Consider the following 24,500-nt stretch of genomic DNA (forward strand, 5'->3'; position numbering starts at 1 on the left):
GCATTACAGAATTCAATTTTTCTTGGCTTCTTTGCAATTAATCTGTGTTTCAAAATCACAGAGCAACACTAGTTAAAGTACATGTGTATTTCTTTGCCTACAGGTTCTTCCAAAGATGACAACTCACATTGTGAATGAAATCGATAACATTTTGGGGAACAAACCTTTCTGCAAAAAGGACTACAGATCCTAATGTACTGCATGATTAGTCTGGACTGCATGGCTAAACAACAGCTCTGTACATAGTAGTGTACTGAGTTGATACTATCCAGTTAAATAAAAAAATATTCTGCAATTGTAATTTACTAGATCCTCTAAGGTGGTTATGCTCCACCAAAATTCAGTAACATGGCTGATCTGTCTAAACTAGATTGTCTTTACTGTTTTTAAAATACAGTATATCAAATCTTAAGAGTTTGGATTTAATCTTGACTCAGATCAATTTGACTCTAATGAATGAAAAATACAAAAAAATGCAGAAGTATTCAGTTCATTGGGGTTTGCGTAGGACTTTCTTAATAGATTCTAACCCCACTGAGTCTTATTTTCTTTCTTCCTATTTATGCAGTGAAAATACAAAGAATCAAAGATTTCTAAGCCTTAGGTACTTAAAAATAAAAAGGATGTACAGATATATTTTTTCAATAAATGAAAAGCCAGATACAGTTGAAAGCTTAAGACAATTTCAGGGATTTAGATTCTTCAAGCTCTCTTAATAATAGGTAAGTTTGAAGTTTTTTCCATTTGCATTTTAAATAGAATTGATTTCTAAACTGTTCAGTTTGGGTTTGGGCTAAAAGAAAGGTTTACTGTTAAAGACAGGGGGAAATGGAGGAATTAGAGATAGATGTCTATCATCTATTTTTTTTAAATGTATCTGTTCCAGCCAAGCACTTATAAGCAAGATTCAGACTGTAAACCTGCAGGCAGGATTAACTTGTTTTTTATTGATCATATATAAGCCATTCTGGCATTCTGGGAATTTTGCTTGAAGCACAATGTAAGAATGCTTTAAGAAAGAACGCTTGGAATTGCTGTACAATTCCATTGAAATAACATGATTTTTATGTGATTTTGGCTGGATTGTAATGTATTGTTTTAAAAAATGCCGATTTGCTTTCTGAAGTGTAAATACTGAAGTAAACAGATACCATGGAGATTATTGTAAAATGTTCACTTAGCCAGTGAAATTAAGAGAAAAATTATTGTTCCTTACAGAAATGGAAATTGAAACGCTGTAGTTAACTGCTCTTTTACTAACATCTTTTTGGCAATGTTTAGACAACTGTACAATAAATGTACATAGTGTGTAGAGCTATATACTTTTCTGATAGCTATGTAGATGAAAGTACTTTATCACAGTTTAATGAAATCCTCAGGTTTTTGTTTGCTCGGTTCCTTTCCTTCCCCCATTCCATTTGTAAATTGCATCTGTGATTGTTACCAGGAGTAAGTGCTTAGATTTTTTCCAGTCATCCTGTTCATCTGAATATTAAAAATGGCCAAATATTAAACCAGATTAATGTCAGGGCTGCATTGTAGAATTTGGGGTGCAGATTCTGTGCATGCATTTGTTGAGGCATATTAAAGGCTGCTAATTTTTATTTGCACACAGTTATTCTGTTGCAGCCATGTGGCTAAAAGCCAGCAAAAGCAAACTGAAAAATGAGGGCACCATATGCTAAGAATCTGTGCCAAAAGAAGAAAAAAAAGACACGGGCACCCATGTGCATCAAAAGGAATTTCTCTGTTCTGCCACATTTCCTAGATTTCATTTACAGGTTTCCATGAAAGATACTTCAAATGGAAAAAAATGTGCCATTTTCCTGGCAGATGTTAAGGAAACAAATGGTATGAAATATCTGGCCACAGCCTAGATTCTCATGCAGTCCTTCATTCAAGGACACTTAACAAACTGATTAAGCTTTTAAGTTCAAAATTATCCTGGTACTTGAGAAAAAACAACTACTGTTCGGGCTTCAGTACTGTGTGATTTAAAGCTCTTAACCATGCTTGTATCTTGTTTTCGTCTATATTTTGCTTTTGCTGGCTACAGATACTTGGATCCATCCTTTTAACACAATGCAAAATAAACTCTACCAGGTGGTTTCATTTCATGCACATTACATCCCAGAAAAAGCCAATTTTCCCCTGGATTATGGTAGTCCACTTTGATAGCTAAGAACCCTTATTCTAACAGGGTTTCCTTAGGGTTTACCTTTGACTAGAAAGTAACATTTTTCTATTCTGTGTGAAAATTACCCTGCAATGCCAGACTATTATAGGTTCTGATGGTACAATCCTGTACATTTTAAAAATAAGGTTAAAAGATCCAAAATCGTCTCTTGCTAAATATTTATACGGCTGCAATTTATGATCAAGATCCAAACTACTCCCATGCTTTAAAATGCTGGGCATCAACTATGCATTACATATTACATATTCCCTATTTTCTGCTATTGAACATTATTAGTAATCTTATTTTAGGTTTCCTGCCATACAAATCAGTTTATTTCCTTTTACAATTGGAATCTTAATTTAGACAAGTGATCTGTATACTCCAAACCATGTTCATGGAAATCAAAGGCTTCCAGTTACCCTTTGTACAAGTTACATGGTTTTGTGCATTTATCCAACAGCACTCGTGTGGTCCAGGTGGCAGAAATTTATTATATCTTTTTCCAACCTAGAATAGCATTGTCTGTTCACTTCAGTGGACACAGTAGGCTCTAATGCTGTTCTTTAGCCAAGGTATGTTGAGCTCCTAAAATGAAAAGACACTTCTGTGATGGATTGGGGTAAGGAACACCTGCACATATTGTTCTGAGGTTTCTAAGACACAATCTCTACATCCAGCATGTTCCTCGTTTGAAATTTCATATGGAAATCCTGTGAGTAAAGCAAGCTCTTGGGATTTTAAAGTATAGATCCACCCTTTTTAATATTTCTATTTCCTTCAGTATTCTATGTAAATGAATTCAATTGCTGTATACCAGGAATTGCTTTCTACTTTAGCTTGGACACAATAAAGGCATTTTGCGCCCCAAATATATGACTGGATCTATTGATTTTTGAGCAGGAAAAGAAACATTCTAAGGATTAAGTGTTGTTTCAATGCTGTTTTTAGTTCTATTTTTTTCCATATAGCAAGAGCAATGGCACTTAACACTTATATATTGCCCCATAATGCTTTATAACACTTTCTGGTCAGTTTGCAATGTCAGCATATTGCCTCCAACAATCTGGGTCCTCATATTATCAATCTTGGAAGGATGGAACCCTGAGTCAATCTTGAACCCATCAGGATCGAACTCCAGGCTGTGGCAGAATTAGCCTGCAATACTGTATTCTAACCACTACACCACCAGGGCTAAGAAAGTGTATGTTACAAAATAAAGCCAAACTATTTCTCCAAGAGCCACAGGATGCTAATTTAAAATTATGTGCTTCTTCATAATAAGAATGTATTCACTGGTAAGTTCTCGAGATAATGTACACATTTGTGTTGTATTGGACTGAAACAGGCAAAGGTGCTTTACACCCAGCACAAGCAACTTCCAGCATATGTTCCCACCTCCTGAACTCTTCCTTAAGAATGTAGCTGCTGTAGCTGTGCAGCTACTGTACAAACCCAGAAAAATAATCGGCTTCTTTGAGGAGGAGCCAACAGAGAGTGCCCACTTTGGATTTGAATATTGCATACCTGTCATGCTCAGATACATGGCAAACAGCTTTATGCCTGTAGCAAACTAATATTTTTAGCAGATTTCTACAAATCTGAAGATTTAATATATTTTCATGCTACTTCAATTGGTAGAATTGATGTTCTGCAAAAGCTAATGTATATAATATCAATAATAAATATCTATGTTTAGTAAGTGCTTTATAGTCCTCTCTAAGCAGTTTATAGAGTCAGCATATTGCCCCCAAACAATCTGGGCCCTGATTTTACTCACCTCAGAAGGAGGGAAGGCTGAATCAACCTTGAGCCTTGTGAAATTCAAACTGCCAAACTGCAGGCAGCTAGCAGTCAACAGAAGTAGCTTGCAATACTGCACTCTTAACCACTGTGCCACCATGGCTCTTAATACTTAGTAATAATCAGTAATACTAATGACTGCCACTGCACGTCCCAATACAGTCTCCCCTCACTCTTCAACACACACACCAAATACTTCAAAACAGCCAGATCTTAACAAGGTTTCAAAATATTAAAAATGAGGGTAGAGATCTTATTTCTGGCATAGCTTACTCTCGCCCTCATAGTTGGCTAGCTATGGTAAGAGAATGCATAGCTCAAAGTCGCCTCTTTGAGAAATGGGAGGTCCTTCTGGGGGTCCCTTGAGCAGGCAGATTTTGCTTGGAGTGAAAGTGGGCAAGTAATCAGGTCCCAAACCACACAAGCAGAGCTGGAGACTAGGCCACGGTTGTCTAGTAAAGCAGGCCCAAGCCTGGACCCTTGAGGAAAAAGTACCCAGGTTATCAAATTGGGCACAAATCATGTAATAACCGCCTTGCTTAGCAATGGAAATTCTGGTACCAGAATTTAAGTCTAGAATTGTCTTTATCACAAAGTTATGCATACAATCACTGTTTTCAGCAAAGCTTTTTTTAATAACAATGTAACAAAACCCCAAAAAACTTCTAATCAAGAATTCCAGATCTAGTTGATGAACTTCTCGGATGATACAGCTGTATCGCTATGCCCTCCCAAATGGTCAGAAGTTTTTTTTGAATAAGCACATTGCACGCCTAAATTAGAATGCCTCATCTTCATTGTATAATTTTATAACAAAACTGCTCCCCAATCTAATCACAAAAAACGAAAAAGATGAATGTATAGAAAATGGCAAATCCACCTTCTTCTGATTGGGCAAGACAGAGATGAATTCATGTACTCAAATAATTCTATCTACTTTGAGCCTGTAGATAATAAAGCAATCAGTCCAGATGAAGCACTGATGGAGAGGATGTAATTCCTGAAAAAGCAGTTGTCAAGGAAAATGTTAGCAAGATAGAACATATCTCCCAGAATTTCTTACTGCAAATAAATGTCTTACAAAGGAATTGTGCAACAGACAACTCCCAAGTACATATAGATATTTGAATTCTGCTATCCGATATCAAAATGCAAAAAATCAAGGCACTTGGGAACTATCAATTCCCTTTTGGCAATGAGATGGCACCTCATCAAAGAATCACCCATGTAGGACACTGAATCCAATCTTCTGCCTTGCACAGGAATCAAAATGAACACACAAGGAATTGCTGCCCAGTATGTCCTTGAAAACTTCCAATGAAAGTCTGCTCAACACCCTTATGGGTAATTAATTCCAGGACTCTTCCTGCAACTTAAAAACCATTATTCAATATCCTACATTGCAGACTGGGAGAAAACAGCACTTCTGTGTGACATCCTCTCCAAGTTCTATGTTCCCAACTCGGGTTCGATGCAGAATGCTTTGAATTCAAAAGTTAAATGATCAGGGAATTTAAATTATGTAAAATGAACCCAGTGGACCATCCCATCCAAGTTCTATGTGGCTTCCTTTCATTTAAAGATTACAATTATATTTTTCCTCATTGCATTTGCTAAAGGCACCCAGTTCCTTCACTCTCTCTTCACAGGACTTAGTTTCTAGTTCCCTGATTACTTTTCAATTATCTATTATGAATCCTTCAATTCTGGAGTTCATAGCTTATCTTAATGCTCAAGGTGCAGTTAACCAGAGAAAATAAAGGATTACTTCCTGCGACTGAGAAATTATATTCCTACTAATGTAGCCCAACATTGCATTACGCTATATTTGTTTGACTTATATGCCATCCATCTCATCTAGAGGTGACTTTTTGAAGCCAAATCACTCATTTAGCCATATTAACCTGCAATCTATTATCATTCCAGATTAATGTTTTCACAAATACTACTACCAAATCAGAACCCCTTCCTATACCTATTCTTTTATTTTAGTCTCCTCACTTTAGAACTTGACATTGTTAAATTCCATTATTTTATTTTTAGCCAATTGCTTTAACCTATTAGGATAATTTTGAATATTGTTTAGAGTTACAACTATCAGACCCAATTCTGTTCATTTGTAGACTTCAGTAAACATTCCTTCTAATTCCTCTTTCCACTTAATTGATGCTGAAAAAAAAAATCATAAGGTTGGCAACAACTTACAAGTGTAATGGGGAGAATTAGAAGTGATGCTTCTAATTCTAACAAAGTAATACTTCAGTGCTCTCTACATGTGCTTTAAAGAGCTATACAGTTGAGAAAACCTGACATTAAAAACGTCATCAAAAAAGCACAACGAAGAATGTTCTTTCTGCACCAACTCAGAAAGCTCAAACTGCCCAAGGAGCTGCTGATACAGTTCTACAGAGGAATTATTGAGTCTATTATCTGCACCTCTATCACTGTCTGGTTTGGTTCTGAAACCCAACAGGACAGACACAGACTGCATAAAAACCAATTACTACCAACCTGCCTTCAATCAAGGACCTGTATACTGCACGAGTCAAAAAGAGGGATGTGAAAATATTTCAGACCCCTCACATCCCGGACATAAACTGTTTCAACTCCTTCCCTCAAAATGACACTATAGAGCACTGCACACCAGAACAACTAGACACAAGGACAGTTTTTTCCCAAACGCCTCACTCTGCTAAACAAATAATTCCCTCAAAACTGTTCAACTATTACAAAGTCTGCACTACTATTACTGTTAATCTTCTCATCACTCCTTATCACCCAACCCCTCCCACTTGTGACTGTATGACTGTAACTTTGTCGCTTGTATCCTTATGATTTATGTTGACTGTTTCCTAGTATGATTTGATTGCTTATTGTACCCTATGGCTATCATTAAGTGTTGTACCTTATGATTCTTGACAAATGTATATTTTCTTTTATGTATACTGAGAGTATTTGCACCAAGACAAATACCTTATGTGTCCAACCACATTTGGCCAATAAAGAATTCTATTCTATTCTAAAAATTGTTTTGGCCAATGAGACTGACTCCAGACTCACTCACTCCATTGGTAAACTATAGAGATTTTTCTTTTGCCTTTTTGACAGAGTGAAGCTTAGCCTGGTAATTACAACTTACTCATTCCTTCCCATATCTGAATTATATAGATTACTAGTTCGAAACCCTTTATTTCTACAAATGATTCACAAAAAGCTATATGACCTATGTTTTGTTAAAAGAGGATACACGGTGGGGTTGAAGTTCTTCAACAAAAAAAAGGAAGCAACAATTATTACGACGAGGAAGAGAGTATTATTGTAAAAGATAGAGAAGGTTGTTGCTTCATAGTCTGCCACTTCATTCTTCTTCCACAAAATTCTGCAAAGGCAAAAAAAAATGTTTATCTCGATGTACCTAGTAGCACTTTGGCACTGACAAAACCATTTTTCTCCAAATTACAATTTTTCTAAAAAATGGTTTTTTTCACTAAGTGAAAAATAAATTTTACTATATTGATTTTTCTGTGGATTTTAAGATTTTAAAATTAATTACTACGAAATTATTTCTCCAAATCTGACACCTACACTCAATGAAATGCAATTTCTCCTAGTACATTGTGTTTACCACCAGCAGACTGATTAAAGTTGACAAGCATTAGAAACCATTTTTCAGATCGGGTCTTAAGAGGATTTGGTTTCTTGCCAACTAAGTCCCTGGCCATCTTACAAACAAGCATGTATTACCTTAGTTTTTTTAAATGAAATAATCTTCAGCTTATTTGTAAAAAATGGTGATTACTCAAGTGTCAATGAATACCAAAAAATTTGAAGAAAATTAAGCCTTAAAAAAAGTTTTGAAAACCATTTCTAATGCACATTACATAAAATGATAAATGACAAACACCAGATTAAAAACTACCAAGAACACCTTTAATTTAAGACAACCTTTAAGACAATAACAGATTTAGACTTCCAAAAGGGACCATTAGTTAGTGAACTAGTCCAGACATACTCAATGCTTCATTATAATTAGATGGATGGATGGATGGATGGATGGATGGATGGATGGATGGATGGATAGATAGATAGATAGATAGATAGGGACTTCCGGTTTGTCGGCTTCGCTAGCGGCAGGGATTCGCGATACTGCACGATCCCTGCAGCGCTAGCTGTTTTGGTGCCTCCGATCCGGACGGGTTTGGAGGCTAAGGCTGCCCTGCAGGGGCGGCTGAAGATAGGGGGGATCCGGAGAGGGGTTTGGGGGTGTTGCAGACCCCCTCCCCGGCCGGCAAAACCCCCTTTCCTCAAGACGGTGCAGCGGCGGTCTGTAATGGCCGCCACAAAGAGGCCGGCAGCTGGGTAAGAATGTGCAGGAGGAAGAGGAGAAAGTTTTTGAAGTGAAAGTTTTCCTTGGCTGACACATTTAACATCCTGAAAACTATGGCTTTTTGAATGATGCTTTCAAAAAGCGGCAGTTTTGAGGTGCTGAAGAGGAAAGTTTACTCTCCTTCCCTATGGAATCAACAAATGGATATTGAGAAACCTGTCTTTTTATAGAAGGTAAAAACTTGATTTTTGTGATAGGTGGGAAGGGAGAGTACAAAATATATATATATATGTATTGAGATCTTGTTGGAGGAGATGCCTTAGGGATTTGAAGACTGAAGTTTATTGCAGTAAGGCTTTGAAGTGCAGATTGGGTTTTTCTTTTTTTCTTGGTTGATATTGCCCCAGGAAGAGAGGGTGGGAACTTTGTTTTGGCTTGGACTGATTGATGACTTTGGGACTTTGGGACTGTTCTGGCTCTTGAAACATCTTGGTTGTTTTGAGAAGAGGGAGGAGGAAAAGAAAAGAAAAGATTTGTGGTGGCTTTGTCTGTTGATGAACTGAGAGAAGAATATGGAAAAGTAAAGGAGGAAGGCAAGGACGCTGTGAAAGAAGCTTTTCTCTTTTTAGAAATGGCGCTTGCTATCTATCAACAAACACAACAACAGATGGAGGCAGCAGCAGAAGAAGAAGAAGATGCCATCTTTGATGGATCTCAGGATTTGATTGAGAGGGAGGGGAGGGGGAGAGGAGGGAAGATGAAGGACTTGAGACTTGGGAGGGCACCCAGGAGGGAGAAAGGTGGGATGAGGAATCGATGTAATGTTGGAGGGCAGGGGAGGGGAGGAGTGCAGCAGAGAAGGGAAGCTGACGGGGCGGAGGCTGGGAGGGGGGGTGGGAGGGCCTGGTGGGAGAAGAAAGGAAGGGAGAAGGCGGAAAAAAGCCACAAAGCTTTGAAACAAGATGGGAAAAGAGGAATTTTTTTTTAGGGACAAAGGGTAATGTATAATTTCTTTAAAAAAGATTCTGCAAGGTACATAAGATGGTACTGTAGCATTTGTATTAGAAATAGAAAATTAGAATGTTATAAGAATTAATAAGATATTAAAATATTGAAATGTTTAGTAATGATTGATTTTAAAACCTAGTAAAATATTAAAGGGAATGTTTAGAATATTGAGTTTAATTAAAGAGTCTAATTGACTATGGTGTTGATGCTATTATAAACTTATTATTGTAGCATTTGTTTTTGGAAAAGATAATTGGAATGTTATAAGATTCAATATTTAGATTTATTATTTAACTATGTATTTAATCATTTTGGATTTATTATTTTTCTTTTTAAAAGTTAGTAGATAGAATGTACCAAGCAAAATCAGATTGGGTATTAGGTGTTATTTTAAATGTTAATTTAGGGTGATGATAGAAAGGCATCATACTCTGATTAGTGATTTCAGGAGAAATTCTTTTTCCTTTTTACTATAGGGAATGAGACAAATGGATAATAAAGAATGGACAAAAGATACAAATATAATGACTTAAATTAAAATGAATTAAATAAGATAGAATCAAGAAGAGTGAAATGTGTGGAGAAGCTAATATAGAAGATATAGAATGGTAAATAAAATAGGTAATGGCATGTAAGATGAGCATGAACTTAATTGAAGTCCATATAGAGAGAGGTATCTGGGGCCAAGTTACTTTCCTAAAAGATGTCTTATATTTTTGTGTTTTGTGTGTTTATGTATGTGGGAGAATTAATAAAACCTTGCAGGAATGTAGGATGAGAATAATGGTAATCAAGTCAGAGAGAAATAGATGATAATTATAAATTGGATAAATATAGAGAAAAATAATAATAATAATGAAATTGAATAAGAGTAAAGAGAAATAAGGAGAAATTTGATAAGAGATATTTGTATGTTCATATGGAAATGGTCTAAAATAGAATTATGTTGTATTAAATAATGTTTTATTTGACTTGTAAAATTTATAATGGAAAAAGGTTTATGTATTTAATGGTTAATGATGGTTTGTTTGTCTGTAAAATTAATAAAATTTGTTTTAAAAAAAAGATAGATAGATATAGATATCAGCAAAGCAGGTTTTCTCACATGTGTTTTGCAGTTCAAAAATGCCCATTCATTGATGAAAAGATACTTAGTTTTAACAGGCATCCCTTCCTTTCCATTGTTTTATTAAAGAGCCCCAAATTAGCAAGGATAAAGTTTGCAACTCTAAATAAATCAAGTAAGCTATAAAATGGTGAGAATCAGCAAGTTGATCCCCAAAGAAACCTCCAGCTTTACAACTCTTATTTGAGAGTAAGAGAATCCAATTACTGAGCAAGTAAGATTGTATGACTAGATAGTGGCAGAACAGCACCTCTCATCCTTCTCCTTTCGTGACATCTTCCTATTATCTGCTTCGGAAAGCTTGCGGGTCACTTCTTTGGAAACAGCATCTTCCCGTTTCTGGGCTACCCTAAAAAAGGAAAGCATTGACATCCATTCAAATAATATAACCATTTACTATCAATGTCATATTGCTGGTTTTGGATACTTACAGAGCCCAAGCCAGGCAACCCCTCCCCTCTCCAATAGCCAAAGAAAGTGTGTTATAACCATGTGACTTGACATTTCCCTATGGACCTTGGAGACCAACCACTTTTGAAAATACTTCCTGTAGCTCCCATCCACCAAAGATTAGCCCTCTCTATACAATAACAAAATTATTTCCATCTGTGAACTTGATGATGAACATGAGAGTTAATTTAAGGTACCAGGCTAGAAACTGGGAGACTGAGTTATAGTCCTGCCTTAGACATGAAAGTAGACTGGTGACTTTGCCGATCACCAGAAGACTGGAGTTCTAGTCCTGCCTTAGACATGAATGCAGCTAAGTGACTTTGAGTTAGTCAACTTCTCTCAGCCCAATTCATCTCACAAGTGAAAATAGTTGTTGTAGGGAAAATAGGAGGCTGAAGGAATATTAGGTATGTTTGCTGCCTTGAGTTATTTATAAAAATAATAAAGGCGGGATCAAAACAAAACAAATAAAATTCCATAGAATAGAATAGAATAGAATAGAATAGAATAGAATAGAATAGAATAGAATAGAACAGAATAGAATAGTACAGAATAGAATTCTTTATTTGCCAAGTGTGATTGGACACACAAGGAATTTGTCTTGGTGCAAATGCTCTCAGTGTAGATAAAAGAAAAGATACATTTGTCAAGAATCATCAGGTACAACACTTCATAATAGTCATAGGGCACAATAAGCAATCAAATCATACTAGGAAACAGTCAATAAAAATCGTAAGGATACAAGCAACGCAGTTACAGTCATACAGTCATAAGTGGGAGGAGATGGCTGAAAGGAAGGATGGGAAGATTATAGTAATAGTAATAATGTACATAGTTTAGTAAATAGTTTAAATAAATTTTCATAGGCACAAAGCCATATTAAAAGGAAAGTCTCAATGTCATTAAAGAACAATCAGTTGTGTTTCATACTGATCCAGACAGTGATCCTGGGATCATAAAAGAAAAAGCATGTAAACTAGTAGCAGACAATTACTGGAAACATTTGACTTTAGTGAGTTCCATCAAACATATTTTGATCGAAGTACATGCATTTTTAACACAAAACTAGAAATGAAGGACATTATTCTGGTGAAGGTTCCCCTTGCACATACATGCTAGTCATTTCCGGCTCTAGGGGGCGGTGCTCATTTCCGTTACAAAGCCAAAGAGCCAGCACTGTCTGAAAACATCTCCATGGCCATGTGGCTGGCATGACTAAATGCTGAAGGCCCATGGAATGCTGTTACCTTCCCACCAAAGTGGTCCCCATTTTTCTACTTGGATTTTTACATGCTTTCGAACTGCTAGATTGGCAGAAGCTGGGACAAGTAACAGGATCTCACTCTGTTAACACAGTGCTAGGGATTCGAGCCGCCAAACTGCTGGCCTTTCTGATCGACAAGCTCAGCGTCTTAGCCTCTGAGCCACCGCGTCCTCTAGTTGGCTATTAATTGTGCATTTTCCAATAAATTTTAAAATATTAAAATAATATCTATAGATAATGTTCATTCTTTATTTTTTTAGAAAGCATTCAGATCAATGGTATATTCATTTCCATTACTTGGGGGACAATCACATGAAATATTTCAGTTAAAGTTTCAATTTGCAACTGCATCAAACACGACGATTGCTATTGAAATGCATTAATAATCAATATGCAAAACATATTTCTCTATGGAAAATTGAACACCGTAAAGCTTCGCATTCTAGTGGCTCAGAGTTGTCAGTAAATCTGACTGGCAGCTTCAGAAACCTTTCCAAATGCAAGGAACAATATTTATAACTGAATATGCCCTGGCTGATTTGAAGTGGCTTTTAACAATTCATCTGGAGAAAAGTGAAATAATATTTTGCAGTGTAGTATATTTTGGGAGAAACAGTTTTACTACCTACTTGTGCTTAAGAACAAACTTCACATTTTTGTAAGCAAAGGCAACCAAATAGGTGCTGACAAGGGTCATTACAGTGTAGAGGACTGCAGACTGAAAGAGGTCCATGTGCCAAATCCGCCAGTAAAGCCCTAAGGTGAAAAAATTTAAAGATAGTTATGACTTCATTATTAGCATGTACAATACATCCTGCTGGCTTGTTATAATAAAATAGTTACAAGCAGTCGTTGTTTGGCAACCATAATTGGAATTGGCAACTTGGTTATAATGCAAAGCAATCGCTAAGTGAAACCACAAATCTGCTAATGATCTTACTTCAGCTTTTCTTTGCTTCACAGACCTGAGAAGGTTGTAAATAAAAGGACTAATCATTAAGATTTGTTTTAGAAATACCCTCTCACATAATTTCAGTTACTATATGTAGTCCTCAGCTTATAACCATTCATTTAGCGATGGTTCAAAGTTACAACAGCACTGGAGAAAAAGCAACAGGAGCTGGTTCTCGCACTTATGACCATCACAGCATACCCATGATCCCGTGATCAGAATTCATGAACCAGCATGTATTTATGATGGCTACAGCATCCCAAATGTTACCGCCATTTGGCAACTATCCCAGCCAGCATTTAATGAGCAAATTTAATGGGGAACTTGCAATTGCTTAATGACCATATGATTCATTTAACAAATGCAGTGATTCATTTAAGAACCATGACAAAAGAAAATATTATCAAATCTGGTGCAACTCACTTAACCACCACTTTGCTTAGCTACAGTTCTGATCACTACCTGTACAACCTCCAAAACCACTACTTCAGACTAAGGAAAAACAATGCCAATAAGTACACACAATTTGCATGAACATATCTTTATGAACGTTGAATAAAAGGAGATAAAGGCATTCTTGAATTCAGCTTAAGAATTCAGTGCCGTTTTCTTGGCAAACAGTAATTTGCCATCATCTATTTTTGGCTTCGAAACACAGGTAGTCCTCGACTTACTACAGTTCATTTAGTGGTCACTAAATGAACTGTCGTAAGTTGAAGACTACCTGTTCAAAGTTACAACGACACTGCAAAATGCGACATGACCGTTTTCCATAGTTATGACCTTTGCAGCATCCCCATGATCGTGTGATCAAAATTCAGATGCTTGGCAACTGGTTCATTTTTATGACCGTTGCTGTGTCCCGTGGTCATGTGATCACCTTTTACAACCTTCTGACAAGCAAGGTCAACGGGGAAGCCAGATTCACTTAACAACTGGGTTACTAACTTATCGTAGCAGTGATTCACTTAACAACTGTGGCAGGAAAGGTCATAAAATGGGGTAAAAAAAACTTGCTTAACAAATGTTTCACTTAACAACAGAAATTTTGGGCTTAACTGTGGCTGTAAGGCGAGGACTATTTAGTTATTAAACTATATTTTTAGTTATTAAACCATAAATAGCAACAATGCTACATTCTACATCCTACAAAGTTCTATTAGGCTACCTTTAATTCTAGAGCAGAGCTGCTGGGGTTGACATTCTAAAGCAAGCCTCCAGCCAAGGCAGACTCATTTCCTGACCCTTCGGTTATTCATATCTGAGGAGCAGGGCCTGCAAGATATTTTTTAAAAGCCACAAGCATCCAAAACAGGAAAGGTTTTATAAGGGGGGGGACATCACTTTTCTCCCAGTTCATTTCTATTTGGAAACCTTGAGTCAGAGCTCCCCTCACTCCCAGAGATCAGCTTGGGGCCAGCTGTGCTAAGGAATATTTCCCCCCCTCTTCTGGCTTTCCCAGATGTGGGACGGGCAGAAATGGCACCGTGCAGTGGTCTCAGGGAATTCTGGGAGCTGGCTGGGGAATTCTGGGAGTTGAAGTCCGCCAGGCTTAAAGTTGCCAAGGTTGGAGACCCCTTTCCTATTGAATGCCTCCTTGCAAGAGAGAATGAAAGAGCGGGGGGACCCAGCGCCTTCTCCCCACCCCACACTCACATATCGGGATAGCCGAGACGATGAACGCGTTGCCGAAGAACAGCGCCGAGGACTTCGCCGACAGGTTGCGGCTGAAATCTTGCAGGAGCAGCTCCTCTTCCGACTGCTGCCGAGCCCCGCCGCTACTGCCCTTGGGAGCCATCCCTGCTGCTGCCGCCGCGGCTCTCCTAACACGAAGCGAAACCCAAAAGACAGAACGGCGTTGACCCCAACCGCCGCGGCCACCGTACTCGCCAACAAGCGGACACGCCGCACAGAGCGAAGGGAGGGGGGGTTTCTTCCGGCTAACAGCCGCCCGCTGGCGAGTACTTCCGATGTCACGCCTCGTTGGCGGATAATTCAGTAGCTTTTTTTTTCCCCTTTAGAGGCTCCCCCCCCCGTTCAAAAGTGCCGCTTCGGTTATGGAAAGAGCCAGAAATATTGGGGGGTGGAACCCTCTCTTTCGGTAGAATATTTATGGAGATATTATGCAAGAACTCCTTTGGCCAAGTTAATAGAACTTCCGGGTCGTCCAGGCTTTGCTGACGTGTCTTCGGATTCCGTTGTGGGGGGGGGCTTGTGAAGGGAGCTCTGGGGAGGCGGAGCCGCGGGAGCGCGGCGCGGATGTGGCAAGAAACCGGTTCGAATCCCGCCCTGAGCCGCCGCCTCTTTTGCTGCCGCCACGTGGTAATAAGCGCGAGTTTTCAATGCTCCGCGTGGGAGCTGCTTGGAACGTCACCCAAGTTGTTTAGCACAGAGGAGGGCGGCCTTCTGGAGCCTCTTGGCCGTAAGGGATTGAAAACCCGGTCTCTTGCTGTCGAGAAAGCCGCTGTTGTAATGGCGCTGAGATGCAGGAAGGAAGGAAGGGGATGATTCAGGAAAGTGTCTTTCTGAAGAGGTACGCCCCAGGGTTTGAAAAGTGCTCATTTTCGGAACCGGGCGGGAGGGGGATTGACAATAAAACTCTTCCCCCGCCCAGAACAAGCATATTTTCAAGAAATTATTTACTTATTGCAATTATATCTCCCTAGCTCAGAGTGGCTCACATAAGATTGCCTTCTCTTGTTTCTCCCCGTAAGCGCAGTACGTTGGTCTCAAGTAGTTTGCTTATCCGAATAAATACATTTTTTTAAATTGTGTCAATGGTGCCCTGTATATACACCGTATTTTTTTTTTTACAAAATATCTGTAAGGATAGTGTTGTCTTTGGGCTTTAAGGCAAGAGGACGGTCAGGAAGTTCTTCCTTTCCGTTTAAATGGCTTTTTGTTAAAACGGAGTTAAAAGTGGCGTATTTCTTGCAGAGCCATTGGAGTTACTACTGGGCAGGTTGTTTGTGTGTGAAAGAGAGAGAGAATGAGAAAACGAATGAATCTCGATTTAGTAAGTGTGAAGATTAGTATTACTACTACAATCAAAAATGGTAACCTTAAGATACCTAATTTCAGTTAAAACTCCAGCTTTTGGGAGGGAGGACTGAAGGAAAAATTTTTTTTTGAGATTAACAGTTGGAAGGGACCTTGTAGGTCATCTAGTCCAACCCCCCCCAAGCAGGAGACCCTACACCAGGCTTGTCCAACCCGCGGCCCGCATGCAGCCCAGGTCAGCTCGTAATGCGGCCCAGTGCAATTTTTTATTTTTTAAGAAATTCCAAAGTTTCAAGTTACACTGCCGGCGCTTGCGGCCGGGGCATGTCACAACGGTGATGCCAGCGCACTTCACCCGCCCCATCCATTATATTAGCTCCGAGAGGCCACATCTTGCAGCCTGTGCTGAGTATGGGTGAGCGCGTCACAAAAGTGACGCTAGCACGCCAGCTTCACCTATTTTAGAAGCTCCGACAAGCCACATCTTGCGGCCTGTGCGGAGTGTAGATGAGCCGGTTGAACTGTATTGCGCTGCGGCCATCACTGTCGCGCAGCGCTCCCCCACTGTTGTGCAGGGTCGGACTGGCCCACCGGGGACCTAATGAAACATCCGGTTGGCTCCGACCTGCAATAAATTAGCTCATTTTTGCCGTGATTGATAGTGGCTTTTAACTGCTGCGTAGGCCACCATCTCTCTGCAGGATTTATTATTCCCAGTATACAATGTCCGCAGCCCTGTTCCTCCTCTGTCTCCTCTGCAATGTTGTGGCCCTTATACCCCATTACTGTCTTACCTTGTACATTATCATACCAGGCACACATCTACGCACAACAAGAGGCAGCATCCTTAACGGCAGTCCTCACTGCAGCATCCATAAAGGCAGACAGTCCTCATCCCAGCATCCGAACTCTCAGGTAAGCCATTTTCTGGTAGTCTCCTGTCATTCTCCACCCACATAGCTCCATATTTAACCAAGATCTTCTCTCCCTCCAGGCATCCATTACTTCAGGCCTCATACCAGCATCCATAAAACCAGACAGTCCTCGTACCAGCATCCATTAAAGCAGACAGACTTCATTCCAGCATCCTAACTCCAGGTAAGCCACTTTCTGGTAGTCAGGAGACTAAGGCTGGGTTCACACAACGGATTTTGACACAAAATTGGCTGTGGAATTCTGCATCAAAATCCAATTGCATTCCACTTCCCATTAATTTGAAAGGGAAATCTGTAGCATAATGCACATAGTAATCACATTGATTATTAAACCAAGCTTTCTAAAAGTCCTTTTTTTTACATTCCAGCATGGCTTCTGAAATGTCAAAAAATAAAAACAAACACAAAAAAAGAAAAATGATAGATGAAGGAAGAGTGTTCCAAGAAAAGTGGACAGATGAATACTTTTTTGTTGAGTCCAATAGTAAGGCAATCTGCTTAATTTGCAATGAATTAGTGCCAGTTTTCAACGACTACAATTTGAAAAGGCATTACATGACAAGACATGCTGAGAAATTTGCTGTGTATGAAGGAATGTGTCGTAAAGACAAAATCGCTGAACTGAAAAAAAATCTATCATCTCAACAAAATTATTTTAAAAAGTATTGATTCAATCAGATTCTATTGTCAAAGCCAGTTATGTGGTTGCAAACCTGATAGCCAAAAAATCAAAACCGTATTGTGATGGTGAGTTTATTAAGGAATGCATGGAAACCGTGGCTGATATAATTTGCCCGGATAAAAAGGGGACTTTTCAAAAATCAGTTTGTCTCACCAGACTGTAGCCAGGCGAATTGAAGATATAGGAAAATCCATCGAAAAAGTTGTGAAGAGTAGAGCTGCTCATTTTAAATTTTATGCTATGGCGATAGACGAAAGTACAGATGCTACAGATACAGCTCAATTGGCAATTTTTATTAGAGGCATTGATGACAAATATAATATCACTGAAGAAATGGCTGCTTTAGTTCCACTGAAAGACACAACTAAAGCAAGAGATTTATATGAAGCTGTGAAAAATACATTACAGCGATTTTCTTTGTCATTTGCTAACATATCTGGCATAGCTACTGATGGTGCCCCTGCAATGATAGATAACAGAGATGGACTTGTAAAATTGATAGAAGATGATGCAATTGCCTCCCAAAATTTCAGTTTGATTAAATATCACTGCATAGTACACCAAGAAAATTTATGTGCAAAAGCTTTAAAGATGGCTAACGTCATGCAGATTGTCATCAAGGCTGTAAATTTCATAAGGTCCAAGGGATTGAATCATCGCCAATTCCAGGAATTCCTTAAATTTATGGATGCTGAGTATGGGGACATCATCTACTTTTCTGAAGTAAGATGGTTAAGTCGAGGGAAAATGCTGGCAAGATTTTATGATCTGAGAAATGAAATCAAGTCATTTATGGAATCTAAAACAAAATGTGTGCCAGAACTTGACGATGAAAACTGGCTCACAGATTTGGCATTTTTAGTCGACTTGACCACTCATTTAAATGAGTTAAACATGCGTCTTCAAGGTGAAAACCAATTGATCACCACAATGTTTCAAACTATAACAGCGTTCGAAATGAAACTGAAACTATGGCATTCTCAAATGAAGGCAAAAAATTTGATGCATTTTAGCACATTGGCTAAACACGCCTCTGTGAACACGGAAAAATATGCAGCCTTGCTTTTCAATTTGGTACAGGAATTTCAGAACAGGTTTCAAGATTTTAGAAAAAATCAGCCATCTTTTCTGATATTTGCAACTCCATTTTCAGTGGACATTAATATATTACCTGCCAATTTGCAAATGGAATGCATAGAGCTCCAATCTGACATTCAACTGAAAGAAAAATTTGACCGTGTCTCTTTAATGGACTTCTATAAGATATATTTTCCCAGAGAAAAATATCCTTCACTTCACAATCATGCCTTATTCATGTCATCGCTATTTGGAAGCACCTACATTTGTGAGCAGCTATTTTCAAGGATGAAGCACACAAAGAATAAAACTAGAACCAAAATATCTGATGAGCACCTTGAGCACTCACTGAGAATTGCAACAAGTTCCATTGAAGTAAATATGGATGCATTGGTGGCTGAGAAACAATGTCAAACATCTCACTAACTTCATTTCCAAGTAAGTTTAATATGTTAACTATGTTTTCTAGGGTTTTTTTGGATGATCAGGTATCATTACTGGTATTTTATTTTATGTGCGGCCCAAACCAAATTTTCATCTTCTAATGTGGCCCAGGGAAGGTGAAAGGTTGGACACCCCTGCCCTACACCATTTCTGGCAAATGGCAGTCCAACCTCTTACTGAAAGCCTCCAGTGATGAAGCTCCCACAACTTCCCAAGGCAACTTCTGTTCCATTGGTTGATTGTTCTCCCTGTCAGAAAATTTCTCTATTTCTAGATGTGGGTGAAAGGAAGGGGCAGAGGGAAGCTTGGAGTCCTAGTCCTAGGAAAACTCATGCAAGAGATACATTTTCTTCCATTGGATAATTGACTGTCCAGTTGAAGCTGCAGTGGAATAGTTGAACCCACCAGCTGGAGATGTCAGCACTTCCTGCCCAGAAACCCTCTGTGTCTTCACACCTGACTGTGCCTCCTGATTTGGAATAGAAGTTTGGTAGTTCTCGCGGCTACCATCTTATCTTTTTCCAGGGGCATTTCATGTGGCATCCTCTCTGTAACCCTAGGTTGTGAGACAAGTCTCATAAGTGGTGCTGGTTGTTACCTTTAAAGCCCTATATGACTTGAGACCAGGTTATTTGAAGGACTATCTTCTCCCAATAGTTTTCACCCATCCAATTTGGTTTTGTAGATTGAGGATGTTGCGGGTTGCATCAGCCAAGGAATGTCCGCTGGCATTCCAGGATGTCCACCAGGAAGGAATGTCCATGGGGATCAGGAGGCGGCATGCCTCGTAGGCAGTAACTCTTGCCCTCTGGAACATTCTTCCATCAGGGCTCAGGATGGCCCCCACTTTGTTAGCCTTTTGTAAGGCTCTAAAGCAGGGGTCCTCAAACTATGGCCCCCAGGGTGGGTACAGCCTGCCAAAGCAATTTTTCCAGCCCCCGTGTTATTCAGAGCTGGACACGCTGAGCTGTGTGACAGAGTGCCAGGCTGTCTGTCAGTTATGCATCATGTACAGCGCATGCACCGGTCTCCTGTGGGCCCGCCCCTGTCTAATATCAACCTGCTGGCTTGCATGTATAATGAGTCCAGCGAGGTCTCCTGGAGACAGCATGGGTCAGCCCTAGTGCCCTAGCTGGCTTAGCCTTTGCCAAAGGAGAGACAGAGATGGTTTTCCCGGTCAGTTGGCAGGGAAGAAGAACTAAGAAGCAGGCTGAAGAGCCATCTAAAGGTCTGCATAACAAATATTAATTAAGACATGGTTCTCTCTTTTTTATTTATGCTGACTGTATTTAGGTTGCTACTGGAGATATGTGTATAAGGACCCAGGATTGCTAAAGTGAACATTTTGCTAAGGGGTACTTCTATTAATCAGGATACATGCCTTTATTATATGCAAATTACCAATAGATATGATTAATACAATAGTACACTACATAAAATCGCCTTAGCAATCTTCACGTCTCCATACACAGTATATGCACACTATATCTCCATTAGCAACCTAATGACAGTAATAATAAATCTGATCTGGAATCTGGCAAGAATTAGCTGGTGTAATGACAAGTGTAAGTGATCAACAGCAACCACTCATATACTGATGTACGAAGTATTGACAGGCTGAGAGAAGCTGACGCTGAATGCACAGATTTGTACACCCAAGGATTACCAGTACCTGTATTCGGGAGCAATCCTCCAATCCCAACCAAAGATAACCCCTGGGTGTGTAGCTCTGTGTGTTCACTGACAGCTTCTCTCAGCCTCTCATTACTTCCATGCTATAGTGATCCCTGTTTTTTGTAGCGCTGTATTTATTGGTATCCTTCTAATAGCGATTTTGAATCCCTAGGAAACAACTATGTCAAGAAAAAGAAAAATTGACTGAGTGCAGGATATTCTAAGAACAGTGGACTTACGATTACTTTCATGCAGTACAAGGAAAGAGCTGTTTGTCTGATATGCCAGGATTTGGTGGCTGTGTTCAAGGAATACAATTTGCGTCAACACTACGAAACTAGACATAAAGACAAATATGATTGTTTGGTCGGACAAGTGAGAAAAGACAAAATATTAAAACTGAAAAATGGATTGACAACTCAGCAAAATGCTTTTGTGAAGCAGAAGCAGCTAAATATTTCATCACTGCAAGCAAGTTTTCAAGTTGCCAAGCTAATAGCGCACACTGGCAGACCATTTGTAGATGGAGAATTTGTTAAAGAATGCTTCCTTACTGTTGCCAAAGAGATGTGTCCAGAGAAGGCTGATTTATTTAGTACGGTGAGTCTTTCAGGACCTACAATTACACAAAGGATTGAAGAAATGGGGGACAATTTGCATCAGTATTGGAAAACTCCACAAAAATTTTTTGCTTTTTTTCATTGGCACTCGATGAAAGCAATGATATTCGTGATTCTGCACAACTTCTAATTTTAATTCGTGGGACAAATGATTGTTTTGAAGTTACAGAGGCTGCACTGAAAAGCATCAAATGAACAACAACAGGAGAGGATATCTATGAAAAGTTTTGCCAAACTGAATGATTTGGAGCTGGACTGGGCTAAACTAGCCAGTGTGACAACTGATGGTGCTCCTAGCATGGTGGGGGTGTATGAAAGGAATGGTTGCACGCATTAACAAAGAGATGGACAAACACAACCACTCGCATCCAATAGCCATACACTGCCTCATCCACTAACAAGCGCTGTGTTGTAAACCATTGAAGTGGGACTTTGTCATGAAAGTTGTGTCTTTTGTTAACTTCATTTGGGCACATGCACTAAACCACAAACAGTTTCAGGAATTTCTATCGGAGCTAAACGTTGCCTATGAAGGTATTTTGTACAACACAGAAGTCCGTTGGCTGAGTCGAGGGAGAGTTTTGAAATGTTTTTATGACTTCCATAGGTTTCTGCTTTTCTGCTTTCAAAAAACAAAGAAGTGCCAGAGCTCAAAGAGGAAGAATGGAAATGGCACCTTGCCTTTCTGACAGATGTAACAGAGCTACTCAACAATTTCAATGTGCAACTTCAAGGAAAGGGGAAGCGAATGCATTTGAAGTAAAATTGGACCTCCTAATTAAACAAGTGAAGGAGGAAAACTTCAGACATCTCCCTACTACTCAAAAGCTGTTGGCTAAAAAACCAACAGTTGCATTCCCAAACAAAAAATGTGTGGTTTCACTGGAAATGTTGCAAAGGGAATTTCAAATGATTTTTAAAGAGCTTCATGTACATGAACAGCTTTTCCAGAACCCATTTTCTGCTCACATTGAAATTGTTGATCCAATTTACCAAATGGAACTGGCCGAACTACAGAATTGTGACTATGAAAGACGCAATCAAGTCAAGTAACCTTACTAATTTCTATGCATCTCTCCCCTCTGAGACTTATCTTAATCTCAGGAACCATGTGCTCAAAATGGTAACCATCTTTGGCAGCACCTATATCTGTGAACAGACTTTTTCCTGAATTAAACATCTGAAATCTCCAACCAGATCCAGACTAACTGATGAACACTTGCATCACTTGTTACAACTGGCAGTGACAAATATGGAACCGGACATTGACTATCTCATCAGCCAAAAGGAGGCCCACACTTCCCATTCAAATACCAGTAAGTTTATGTTGGTTAAAATTGTTCTTCATTTTAAATATATTACTATTTCATATTTTTTTGCACAACAAATAAGATATGTGCAGTGTGCATAGGAATTTGTTCGTGTTTTTTTCAAACTAAAGTCCACCCCCCCACCCACCCACCCCCAGTCTGAGGGACTGTGAATTGGCCCCGTTTAAAAAGTTTGAGGACCTCTGCTCTAAAGCCTGCATCCTGAGAGTGTTGGACACGTTATCTGGTTGCACTGTTAATTTTTATTAATGATGATCCTCAGTTGCCTATATGTATAATTTGTAATGGTTTTAATTGTTATGATATTGTTTGCTGTCCAGAGTCAATTGGATTGAGATGGGCAGCTATATTTGAGTATTGAATAAATAAATAAATAAATACAAACCTGTGCTGTCTCTGTGTTGTTAAAAATGAAAAGAAAAATTCTGTGGCACCACCTTCTGGTCATATAGCATTTAGGCATATGACTGTTTCACTTTCGTTTGAGTCTAAGTTTCATTAAATCTTCAATCAGAATAGAGCTGGGAGGGATCTTGGAGGTCTTCTAGTCCAACCACCTGCTCAAGCAGGAAACCCAATACCATTTGAGACAAGTGGCTGTCCAGTCTCTTCTTCAAAACCTCCAGTGATGAAGCACCCACAACTTCTGAGGGCAAAGCTGTTCCACTGGTTAATTGTCCTCACTGTTAGGAAGTTTCTCCTTAATTCCAGGTTGCTTCTCTCCTTGATTAGTTTTCATCCATTGTTTCTTGTCCTGCCCTCAGGTGCTTTGGAAAATATGTTGACCCTCTCCTCTTTGTGGCAGCCTCTCAAGTACTGGAATACTGCTATCATGTCTCCCCTAGTCCTTCTTTTCTCTAGACTAGCCAAATCCAAATCCTGCAACCATTCTTCATATGTTTACTCTCCAGGCATTTAATCAACTTAGTTGCTCTTTGCATTTTTTCCAAAGTCTCAACATCATTTTGTAATGTAATCAAAACTGGATGCAGTATTTCAAATGTGGCCTTACTAATTCTTTATAAAATGGTACTAGTATTTCATGTGATTTTGATTCTGTGCCTCTGATTATACAACCAATGATTGTATTAGTTTGTTTGTTTTTTTGCTCTTGCCACACATTACTGGCTCATATTTAAGTGAACGTCCAATAGGACACCAATATTCTGCTTGTCCTGTACAAATTCTGTATAAAAGCAGATAGATCAACTCCACAAAGCATCCACGCAGTCTTTTTTATTGGTTCATCAACTCACATTTATGACAAGGTTCTTCTTAATGTCCAATCCTTTGCATATCTGAATTGTGGTGTAGGAAGATAATAAAGTCTCAACCCCACGATGATGATGATGATTGAAGCAGCCGCATGGTATGGTGGTCTCAGGCAAGAGTGAAGAAACCTCCCCCAACCCACCAAGGGTCAATTCAGTGACCAGTCAGGGTTACAGATGTGGCCACATGACATGGACTACATTTCCCAGGATACCTTAAGTACATTTGCCATGATGCATTCCTTTAAGGGGACAGCTCACAAATCCTTACTAACTATCCCAAATCCCACTAACTCTAAACTGTCTGGACAGTACAACCAAGCTCTCTCACAGTTACTGTTTTTGAGCCAGATTTCG

The 24,500-nt window shown here is 39.2% G+C and overlaps 3 protein-coding genes and 1 long non-coding RNA gene across 5 annotated transcripts in view; 3 read left to right on the top strand and 1 right to left on the bottom strand.

The window, feature by feature from the left end:
- The window catches only part of KCNAB1 (potassium voltage-gated channel subfamily A regulatory beta subunit 1), a 149,210-nt gene extending 144,380 nt beyond the window's left edge, over positions 1–4,830 (top strand). Inside the window, exon 14 of the mRNA XM_026665460.2 lies at positions 104–4,830. Coding sequence (XP_026521245.1) covers positions 104–193 — 90 coding nt within the window. The 3' untranslated portion in view covers positions 194–4,830. The remainder of the gene's footprint in view (positions 1–103) is intronic.
- On the bottom strand, positions 4,594–15,000 carry SSR3 (signal sequence receptor subunit 3). Of its 2 annotated transcripts, none has more exons than XM_026665481.2 (5): positions 14,766–15,000; positions 12,787–12,913; positions 10,691–10,789; positions 7,227–7,358; positions 4,594–4,979 (listed from the first exon to the last, which is right to left on the bottom strand). In XM_026665481.2, exons 1-5 carry the CDS (start codon positions 14,905–14,907, stop codon positions 4,913–4,915), a joined length of 567 nt encoding a protein of 188 aa, XP_026521266.1. In that variant the 5' UTR covers positions 14,908–15,000; the 3' UTR covers positions 4,594–4,912. The 2 variants fall into 2 exon arrangements, with proteins under 2 accessions (XP_026521266.1, XP_087821352.1); XM_087965226.1 differs by lacking the exon at positions 14,766–15,000 and adding an exon at positions 14,278–14,466.
- A 312-nt stretch (positions 15,001–15,312) lies between these two features.
- On the top strand, positions 15,313–23,248 carry LOC148130956 (uncharacterized). Its single transcript, XR_015749508.1, has 2 exons — positions 15,313–15,642; positions 21,094–23,248. It is a non-coding gene; the product is annotated as an uncharacterized LOC148130956 (long non-coding RNA).
- On the top strand, positions 16,631–19,385 carry LOC148130957 (general transcription factor II-I repeat domain-containing protein 2A-like). Its single transcript, XM_087965225.1, has 3 exons — positions 16,631–17,024; positions 17,104–17,207; positions 17,413–19,385. Exon 3 carries the CDS (start codon positions 17,967–17,969, stop codon positions 19,227–19,229), a length of 1,263 nt encoding a protein of 420 aa, XP_087821351.1. The 5' UTR covers positions 16,631–17,024; positions 17,104–17,207; positions 17,413–17,966; the 3' UTR covers positions 19,230–19,385.
- Positions 23,249–24,500: the final 1,252 nt, after the last annotated feature.

The sequence above is a fragment of the Notechis scutatus genome, chromosome 4 (genome assembly GCF_049901735.1).
Source record: "Notechis scutatus isolate UNSWTSFEM ecotype Mainland chromosome 4, rNotScu1.2, whole genome shotgun sequence".
NCBI classification, from domain to species: Eukaryota; Metazoa; Chordata; class Lepidosauria; order Squamata; family Elapidae; genus Notechis; species Notechis scutatus.

Coding starts and splice junctions, on each gene's coding strand:
- SSR3 (XM_026665481.2), bottom strand. CDS start 14,907: ATGGCTCCCAAGGGCAGTAGCGGCGGGGCTCGGCAGCAGTCGGAAGAG. Junction 10,790..12,786: donor AAGTTTGTTCTTAAGCACAA/GTAGGTAGTAAA, acceptor TTCCTTTTTTAG/GGTAGCCCAGAAACGGGAAG. Junction 7,359..10,690: donor CGAAAGGAGAAGGATGAGAG/GTGCTGTTCTGC, acceptor TTGCCTTTGCAG/AATTTTGTGGAAGAAGAATG.
- LOC148130957 (XM_087965225.1), top strand. CDS start 17,967: ATGGCGATAGACGAAAGTACAGATGCTACAGATACAGCTCAATTGGCA.